This window comes from Euphorbia lathyris, chromosome 9 (assembly GCF_963576675.1).
Source record: "Euphorbia lathyris chromosome 9, ddEupLath1.1, whole genome shotgun sequence".
Classification (NCBI taxonomy): domain Eukaryota; kingdom Viridiplantae; phylum Streptophyta; class Magnoliopsida; order Malpighiales; family Euphorbiaceae; genus Euphorbia; species Euphorbia lathyris.
Genome location: NC_088918.1, coordinates 52,556,960 through 52,567,282, shown reverse-complemented (window position 1 = coordinate 52,567,282; position 10,323 = coordinate 52,556,960). Strand labels below are relative to the sequence as shown.

Genomic DNA, 10,323 nt, shown 5'->3' with positions numbered 1-10,323 from the left:
AATATTATTCTAGAATTCAAAATCCCTTCAAGGAGAACCATTACTAGAGATTGTTTTTCTCTTTTCAATATAGAGAAAATGAAATTGAAAACTTTAATCAATTCTCAATGTCAAAGAGTGTCTTTCACTACAGATATTTGGACAAGACTCCAGAATTTGTCATACATGTGTTTAACTGCTCATTTTGTTAATAGTGAATGGTGCGTGCAAAAGAAAATTTTGAATTTCTGTGTTGTAGAAAGTCATAAAGGAGTTCATCTTGCTAATGTTATTAGTTCTTGCATGGAAGAGTGGGGGCTGACTAGGGTTATGTGCATAACTATTGACAATGCTTCAGCTAATGATGTTGTTGTTGAACAATTGAAGAAAAAAGTAATAAAAAAGAATGCACTTGTGTTGGATGTAGTTTCTTTTCATATGAGGTGTTGCTCTCACATTCTTAACCTAATTGTTAAAGATGGTCTTCAACTAGTTGATGGATCAATCAAAAGAATTAGAGTTGTAGTTAAATATATTCGAAACAGTCAACAAAGACTCGCTTTGTTTAAACGTTGTTATGTGTCATCAAGTATTAAGTATACAAGAACATTGTGTTTAGATTGCCCCACTAGGTGGAATAGCACATATTTGATGTTGGATGTTGCATTGGGATATCAAAAAGCATTTGACAAGTTAGAATACCTTAATAAGAATATGTAGAGAAATTTCTGAATGATATCCTTGTTGAGAGTGATTGGTTGAATATTAAGAATCTTTGTAAGTTTTTGAAAAGGTTTTATGACACAACTTGTAAATTATGTGTTTCATCTTACTCGATCTCCAGCCTTTATTTTTCTAAGGTGATGAAAATTCCTAAAGATATTACACTATGTCAAAATAGTAGAAATCCTTCTTTGAAATACATAGGGACTCAAATGAGAGCAAAATTTGATAAATATTGGGGCTCTATTGACACAATGAATATGATGCTTTTTGTAGCAATGGTTTTAGATTTAAAGTATACGATGAGATATTTGATGGCTAAATACATTAAGTTTTATAGTGAAAATGATATTAATGAGCCGGTGGCAACATTGACAAAAATCATTAGTACCTTATTGGATGAATATATAAAGTGAAAAATGTAGAAGAAAATTTAAAACTTGGAGCACAATCTTTTGATGAAGTGGAGGATGAGATGAATGATGAGATTGATGATTATTTTTTAAATGTTGATAAAGATGATGTATTAACCGAGAGAGATTGGGAAAGATATGTGAATGAGTTACCAGAGAAATATATTGTTGATTTTGATCTTCTACTGTGGTGGAAGTTTAATGCTGTAAGGTACCCTGCTTTATCCAAAGTCGTAAAAGATGTTTTTGCAATTCAATGTTTAATTGTGGCTTCAGAATCTACATTTAGCACGAGCGGTAGAACTTTGGATCAATTTAGGAATTCTTTAACTCCTGCTATAGCTGCAGTGTTGATTTGTTGTCAAGATTGGTTGCGAATTTCAATTCAAGCTTTCAAGTATGAAGAAGAACTTGAAGATTTCGAAGCTATCGAATATGGTAATATTTACTTATAAAATATTCCATATTTTTTTATCTTATTTGAATATTTATGAATATGAATTTGTTTTATAACATATTAACTAAATGATTGTTATTTGATTTTGTAATATTAGTTCAGATCCTGAAGTTGCAGCATTTCAATTGGATTGTTATTTCAATTGGATTGTTGAGTTCTTTTAGTAGTAAAACAACATTTGGAGAAAGCAAATGGTTTTAGAACTCAAGTCAATTGATTTTAGATTATGTTCTTTAGCAATTTCGTTCACCGATTACTTACTTAGGTTGAAATTAATATTTGGTATTGTAAACATATGTTATTTATTTTGATTAAGAATTTTATATATTTATTATCTTGTAAAGTATATTTTTAATTTATTTTTGGTAAAAGTATATGTATTTTATTATTTAACTCGTCAAATAACTGTATTGGATTGGACCGGAACCGAATCCCCGAATCTCCGCATTAGACCAGACCGGAATTTTCAATCCAATCCTGGAGATTCATTTTTAGAAATCCCGAAGTTCAATCCAATCCTGGAGATTCTTGAATCCCCGAACTGGACCGAACTATGTCTAGCCTTATTGCCGGTCGATAATTATTTATTTTTCTAGATAAATTACATACGTGATGTACAACTTTTACCCATTTTCAAACTTTAGTATACAAATTTCAATTTTACACGTATGATAACTTCACACTAAAGTGTATAGTCAGTAATTATGATCGGTCATTCCAAAATCAACGTACCACATCAACATTTTTCATTCTACTGTTTAGAAAAAAAAAAAAACATAATCACAAAATTACTAAAATACCGTCGGCAAAAGTTGCACACGGCACCGCTTCCGGTTTCTTTGTTGTCGGTTTTGTATTCTTCTTGGCTATATAAGGCAGTCTGATGAGTGGTCTTCATCCAAATTCTGTCTTTGAATCACGATACACCGTTTGCGAAGAATAGAGTGAAAATTGATGGAGGCAATTGCGAAAGTATCATCTATCTTCATATATCCGATCAAGTCATGCCGTGCCATCTCTGTTTCTCATGCTACGCTTACTGCTACTGGTATATTAGCTATGTGCAAACTAGATTTTATTTATTTTCTATGTTTTATTTGTATATTTTATGCTTGCTTGGATATACAGGATTCCGGTGGGATCGTAATTGGTTAGTTGTGAACGACAAAGGAAGAGCTTATACTCAAAGAGTTGAACCAAAGCTTGCTTTGGTTCAGGTTGAACTGCCACTTGAAGCCTTCTCAGATACTTGGGAACCTTCTAGCAACTCTTATATGGGTATATTTACTCTATTGTATTATATTATATGCTCTTTTTTCCTTTATATATTATTTTCTTATCTTCTATTTAATTAGAAATGAAATGTTGCATTTTTCTTGAAGTTTATGTTTTTTTATGTGTTTTAGCCTTGGAATCACAATGAATTCATTTGTCTCTCACAGTAATAAAGGCTCCAGGGATGGGTGTGCTGAACATACCACTGACAAAACCACAGGAAGTAACATCTGGTGTCTCAGTATGGGAATGGTCTGGCTCAGCCCTGGATGAGGGAGCTGAAGCAGCAAAATGGTTTTCAGATTATATTGGGAAACCCAGTCGGCTAGTGCGTTTTAATACAGGTTTAATTCAAATTTGGTTAATTTATATGGTCCGGAGTGTTGGGCAGTGAAACACCGTTGAGATGGATGTGTGGTCATACGAGAAAGGATAGGGTGAGTAATGAAATAATTGGACAAAAGCAGGGGTTGCATCTATTGAGAATAAAATGAGGGAAAACCCACGTGGCAAAGGGATAGGGATGTAGGGGTGAGGCTTAGGGGTAGATCTAAGCAAACTTGGAGGAGGGTGATCGAGAGTGATATGAGTTTATCAGGGATTGAGGAGAATATGGATAGTACAGAGTGGATGGAGAATATGGATAGTACAGAGTGGATGGAGAGAATTTGTATCGCTGACACGACTTGATTGCACGGTTTCATATGATGGTTCATGTTAGCCGATCCCGAATCATTTCGGGACTAAGGCTTTGTTGTTGTTGTATGAACATGAACTGAACTAACCGGTTGACAGCACATTAGGTAGGGTGTAATGGGAAAAAGAAAATACTTGGTTGGTTATGGTTGAAGACTGAATAGCACAGCCATGTTGCTATTATATAATTTGCTTAGTCATATATTAACCTTAATTTGACAGTAAATGCTTAGCTAAATATTCATTACTTTAACTACTGCAGCATCAGAAACTAGGCCAGTGGATCCTGATTATGCTCGTGGGCACAATGTTATGTTTGCTGACCTCTTTCCGTACATGCTGATATCTCAAGTTAGTCACGTTATGACATAAATATAACTTGATTTCTTCCATTTACATGAATCTTAGATCTGGATCTACCTCTTTTGCAGGGATCATTGGATGCACTAAATAAGCTTCTCAAGGAGCCAGTTCCAATTAACCGGTTTAGACCCAAGTATATGTTTATACACCGATGACATATATACTCTCTTAGTTGAAAGCATACATATGTTATTAAATCAGTCATCAAAATATTACTCATCCCTTAATATGCAGATGCTATTAAGATTATGTAGTATTCCAGTAGCACTACTTTTCCATCTTTCTATTGTTTCATCTTCTGAATGCTCTTTTTTTTAATATGTTACAGCATCCTTGTTAATGGTTGTGAACCATTTTCTGAGGACTTGTGGACAGAAGTTAGGATAAATAACTCCATGTTTCAAAGTGTCAGGTTATGTTCCCGCTGTAAGGTATGAAGCTGTATTTCCCCATTTTTCTTCTTTCCTAGCATAAGCTGCAGACAGCAAACAATTTGCAAAATGCTGAATACATATTTAGCATGGGCATGAAACTGGAGATGAAAATGATAATGGAGAGCACGATATTAATCTTGAGGATGATGATTATTAGTTCTTTTATGTCTCTTTTTGATTGAAAATGAATGCTTAATAGTTTATTAGGATCAGTTAGGTTAAGAATGTCTCTATGAATTTAACTTGGTGTTTTTGACGTTTAATAATATGTTTTCATGTGGTTTGTCTTGTTTATGTGGTTATAAATGTGTTTTTTGGTTCACCATGAGTTATGCTTTAACTAGTACTAGTATTAGTGACATTAGTATCAAAAATTGATATTTAGATTTTGTATACATTTTTATTTTCTGTGCCTGCTGTTCATCAGGCACGCTCTAGGCTCCAGGACCTCCTTAGCGCCTTAGTGTGCCTTGCGCCTTTAATAACTAATGGCATTTTCCAACTTTTCTTCTTTCCTAGCATAAGCGGTGATGTGTGCAAGATTAGGCATTCACAACCTGTAAACTAGAAACGAAGATTGTATTTTCCAATATTCGCTCTTGTGCTTCTTGTTCCATGCAGATACCTACAATCGATCAAGATACTGCGATACAGGGATCAGAGCCGAATAAAACTCTAATGGAAATCCGATCTGATAAAGTATTGCGTCCAAACAAGAAACAGCAAGGCAAGGTGAGTGGTACCCCAGAGCCGAAACCATGTTCTTTTGTTGATAAAAAATAATCATGTGAATTGTGAAATGCTTGTGCAGATCTACTTTGGGCAGAATCTAGTTTGGAAGGATGATAATAGTGAAGGAGGGAACATAGTTAATGTGGGAGATCCTGTTTTTATTCTGAAGCAAGTCCCTTCTGCAGCTGATGCTGTTGTTTGAACCTGGTGAGCCTGTGAAATATATTATATAATGTATTAGAACTTGTAAGTTTCAGATAATATAGTTATAAAAATAATGAGAGTTGGTTTGTTAACTTAACCTCTGGTTGTTGTATTAATGGCTGAGCTTGAACTCATTTACTGGTTTTTTTATATTGCTTTAACTGCTTTTTAGAAATTTTATATGTAATTAGATGATTGTTTAGAGTGATGAGGAGTATTGTTCATGTTTCTTTTGCTCTTATAAGACAGTCTCTGAGTATGAACAAGTGACCACTGTGTGTCTCTAAGTGTTAAACTCTCCTCCTCTGCCTGCATCTTAGAACAAGACTCGTCTAAGTTTTGAATCCTAAGATGGAAAAGGATTTTCCCCCAATTGCTCTTTGTAATGTCGAATATAAAATTTTGGCGAAGACACTTGCTAATCATCTTAAACATGTGCTAAACTCCGCCATCTCATAGTCGCAAAGTGCCTTTATTTCCTGGTCAATTGATAACAGACAACATACTTGTGGCTTTTGAGCTTTCCCACTACCTTAAAACTAAGAAGCGCGGTAAATAGGGGTTCGCTGTCTCAATGATGGTGACCAGTCACACCCCTATAATAGTCTTTATACTGACTTGAGACTCCAGGTAAGCATTACAATTCAACACTTGCCCCATAATTGAAAAAATTGTCCGCACTTACACTTTGATATTATGAAGGCATATTATCGTGTAGAGTTATACTTCTTGAGAGGTATGATGCACCATTTGGGTTTGATCTACATTGTATTCACTTGATTATGGAGCGTGTGGAATTTGTCTCTTTTTCATTTTCAGTGTTGAGCATCGAAAAAGAACTCGATCCTTTCAGCCCATCTCGAGTTTAAGGCAAGGATGTCCCTCATTCCCCTATTTGTCCATTCTCCTTAATGTTGCAACATCTTCTTCATAATACCTAGTGTCATGAAACCGATTGAACTAAAAGCTCGAACTAATAGTTAAGGTCCAATCATATATCTTATATTAATCTTTGACACCTATCTAGTCTATATGCATTCTTATGAATCTGCGTATGGCCTTTTGCATGTTCAATGTTGTAACTTTCTACAAGTTTTCGAACAGCTTGGATTACCTTCATTACTTGGCAGAAATAAAAGTGTTAGTGTCCAAATATCTTAAAGATGAGGATAGTTAGAAAATGTAGTCCTGGGACAAGCAGGAGGAACTTTCGAGTGGGGAAAGATTTTCTTTTAAAATTAATGGTGAAATATTTGCCTATGTACTTAATGAGTCTCTCAAGGCTTTGATTGGAAAACAAGGTTGGCATTTCATTTCTAATCCAACTTCTCTTGTGGCTGGGGTTTTCCAAAACGTACTCTTCCCTTGCAATTGAAAGTTCAGATTTTAGTTTGGCGTTTATGCAATTCCATTGTCCTTACTTTAGTTTTGCTTCTTAAATCCAAGTTGTCTAATGTGCAAGATGACTCAAGAGGACTCTCTCCATTTATTTGTTGCATTAAACAACTCGACTCAAGAGGGCTCTCCATTTATTTTTGCAATGTACATTTACGGTTTTGGTTTGGAGTTTTAACTCCATTGCAATGGGCTTCTGTTCTCAATGTTAAGGAATGGAACCCCAACCTGGACCATTCACACCACTTCCAAAAACACCTAAGCAATTTAACCAACAACAATAATTCAAAGAGAACTTCTCTATGTCAAAGGGCATTCTCGGACCAACTCCATCTAACAGTTTCCAGGGAGAAACCTCTAGAACTAAATGGGCAATATCATTCAATAAGATGCTTCCTCGTTGTGAATTGCCATCGTTTGATATGAGGCAGAGATATGCACCAACGAGTGTAGCAAAATAAATATTTCCAGATCTTTGAAGTGAGTGGAGAAAAACGCGTCGAGAAGGAGTTTACTATGGTCAGTGCAGTGAGATTTGTGGAACGAATCATGCCTTTACGCGTGCGCCCGGAAACATAGGCCGACTGCTGAGCCCACTCTGGCTCAGCCGCACCACCCCGGGTACGAGCCACCCGAGAAGCAAGCTATTACAGCGAGCGACTGGAGCTATAGGGAGCCAAGGAGCAAGGCAGTAGATAAGATAGAAGAAGGGGCCAGGCCAGGCTCCCGGTAGAGCAGAGGAGACGGTTAGGATAACGAACTTGAAACGCAGAGCCCAAGCGGCCGGCGAGCGAGTGGTTAGTGGCCAAAAGCGCCTTAGTTGATGGCATTCCTCTTTGTGGCTGGCACTCAAGGAACCACAGGGCACTCCATACACAGCAAGCAAGTCTTAGGGATGAGACGCCCGTGCAAGGACCTCAATTCTCATTAGGAGGTCGAACCAAGGACCTATGGAAGTCGGGGCTACCCCGTCCCCACGGGCAATGCAACATTGTCCTAAGGGAGGAGTTTAGAGGCCTTATAGTAGCACAGACTTTTTTTTATAGGTCATGCGAAGGGGGATAGTCCAAGATCGTACTGTTCCTCTACAAAGACAACAGACACTCTCAACGGCTAGGTGCCCCTATCTTTCTGAGTTATTCCAGCTTCTTCATGATTTCGTGCCGTGGTGAACAAACAAACAAAAGAGGGTCGTCTCAACGGAAGGAGAAGGACCCGCAACGGCAGAGACTATTGACCCTCTTCTTGTTCCTAGCTGTCTGTTACGAGTCTAGGAAGTCTGGAATCCAAAATATGAAATATGAGGGATCCCTCAAAATAGAGAAGGGCGGCCAGGGCTTCCACAAGGGCCTCCCCCTTTCTTTTCCCGGTCAAGATAGATGGGAGGAGCCCTCTCAAGTGAAGGCCATAACCAGCCTCTTATTTATGTACGTACATCTTTGTTTCAGGGTGGGGCCGCCCTTCCTCCTTCTAATTCGGCCATTTCCGAACATATCTTTCCCATCCCATGCAATTCAATGGAGAACTTCTCAATTCTTGCGATTTCCAGCTCCCTTAGCTTAAGTCGACCGCTCCAAATGAATCACAAATTTTTACCATCTCGATCCCGGTTTGCATTGGCCAGCTTTTCCGCTATGTACTTTAATGCTTCAACAAGCAAGGAGCCAGTTTCACGACGCCCGAGGTGGCTTCAGGAACAGGGATGAGAAATTAGTGCTTGTCGCAAAAGAACTACTTGCTGGATATAGATAAGAGCCTTCCCTATCCGTGTGTGCTCCCGCGAAAGGGGGATATATAAGCATACACCTTTTCCTTTCGCGCAAGAAAGCAAAAAACAAGCACTTTTTTTTTAACGTCATTCGGATGTCCAATCACCGGAAAATGGGAAGATGGGCTAAAGACGCTACTAAAGAACTTCTTTCTCCGCACGAGTCGTTCGAAAAGCTAGCTGGGTTAACCAAGAGAGAAATGCTCCCTGCCGGTTGTTTGAACCATCGTTGACTGACTTAAACCTTTAACAGGAGGAGTTATAAACAACAGTGGGTCAGGGAGAATAGAGGAGTAGATGAAGAAAAAAAAGATGTACCTAGTAAGGTAAGAGAGCTCGATGAATAAGCGTAAATGATTCACCGAGTTTGCTGTTCCAACCATTACCAAAATAATTTTCGTATAGTCTTTACCGAGAAGAGCGTAGTATAGAAAAGACCGAGAGAGACATTAAGGCAACATACACGAGAATAGAGTGCGAATTCGAGTCACGGGAATAGACCCACCACTGATTCATTCAATTCCAGCTGTTGATTACGATGTTGATTCAACAACGTTCAGATGGTAGGGTAGGGTAGGGTCAGGCTTGGACAAATGCAGCTTCAGATGTGAACTCCGAAGAATCGACTACTAGCCACTAATAGTTGAGAGCCACGATCGACCCAATCACTGAAGGTCAGATCGAAGCTATTAGGAGTTACTTTTTTGAGAGTACCCCTTTCTTTCCACTCACGGAATAGATAGAGGCTGGAATCCTACCGTTTCATACTTATATTATAAGCAGTTAACCAACCCTTCTACGAATAACCTATTGGCAAGATTGATGGGTAAGTTGCAAGACAGTATTCACCAGCCCCGGCTAACTCCGTGCCAGCAGCCGCGGTAAGACGGGGGGGGGGGGGGGGGCAAGTGTTCTTCGGAATGATTGGGCATAAAGGGCACGTAGGCGGTGAATCGAGTTGAAAGTGAAAGTCGCCACCTCTTCATGCAAAGAAGTGGCATTGAAGTTGGAAACCAGGACATCTTGGAATATCTTGGCCAGAATTCATCGAAAAAGTGATCAAACGGTTTCCTGATACTTTGATCGAGGATGTAGTGGAGCAGTTGATTAAACTCAGGCATACCACCATTGTGGAAGCTTATCAGGATCAATTTGAACAGAATAAGCTATGTTTGGAGAAATTATATTCCACTATCATTGATGCTTTCTACAAAAATTGTTCCATCGATGGGCTCAAACCTGAGCTTTCCAACCTGATCCACATAACTGTCTAGATATCCACATATCTAAAGTTTGTGATATCAGCTTTCTCTTTAAGAATATAAGACATTGTTACATGCAAGTCTCTACGATTTTATGTTAATCTTAGACATTGTTAATCTACATTGTTGGGATATGCTCTAGTACCTAAATGTTATATTTAACAGTATCATTAACTATAAGGCAATAATTTGTTAAGTCATACTTACTTGTGCAAGATGATTAACAGACTATCCAAGATTAGTGATCTGCACACATTTGGCGGGTTGAGGACCTAGTCAAGTGAAGTCGTGTAGAAATAAGATACTAATCTAAATATTTCTGTTTTGTTATTATCGTGGGAATAAAAAATAATTAAAGACTAGGCTGTGATGATGTTTCACTGGTCACAGACATGGAGTGTCAAACAAAGGGCATTAAGGTTTATGTGAGTAAACTCTAGATTGATCTGTTAGAGAACACTATATGGTTATCAAAAGTCACAGGTGGTTCTCATGTAATAGTCATAAATGAATCCTTAGACCCAAAATCACCATGAGACCTAGATGAGACACTACATACTTTTGTTATCGCCTACTAGGCGAGTAACTTGGTGCCAAATATGGGTTAGTCAGGTATGTAATG

General features: G+C 37.9%; 1 protein-coding gene across 2 annotated transcripts; it reads left to right on the top strand.

The window, feature by feature from the left end:
* The first annotated feature begins 2,462 nt into the window (after nt 1-2,462).
* LOC136206116 (uncharacterized) lies at nt 2,463-5,410 on the top strand. 2 transcript variants are annotated; one of them, XM_065997041.1, is made up of 8 exons: nt 2,463-2,620; nt 2,701-2,850; nt 3,015-3,191; nt 3,806-3,894; nt 3,975-4,039; nt 4,235-4,337; nt 4,962-5,072; nt 5,152-5,410. In XM_065997041.1, the coding sequence occupies exons 1-8, from the start codon at nt 2,527-2,529 to the stop codon at nt 5,272-5,274; spliced, it is 912 nt and encodes a 303-aa protein (XP_065853113.1). In that variant the 5' UTR covers nt 2,463-2,526; the 3' UTR covers nt 5,275-5,410. The 2 variants fall into 2 exon arrangements, with proteins under 2 accessions (XP_065853113.1, XP_065853114.1); XM_065997042.1 differs by lacking the exon at nt 3,015-3,191.
* The last annotated feature ends 4,913 nt before the right edge of the window (nt 5,411-10,323 follow it).

Coding starts and splice junctions, on each gene's coding strand:
- LOC136206116 (XM_065997041.1), top strand. CDS start 2,527: ATGGAGGCAATTGCGAAAGTATCATCTATCTTCATATATCCGATCAAG. Junction 2,621..2,700: donor TGCTACGCTTACTGCTACTG/GTATATTAGCTA, acceptor TTGGATATACAG/GATTCCGGTGGGATCGTAAT. Junction 2,851..3,014: donor TTCTAGCAACTCTTATATGG/GTATATTTACTC, acceptor TGTCTCTCACAG/TAATAAAGGCTCCAGGGATG.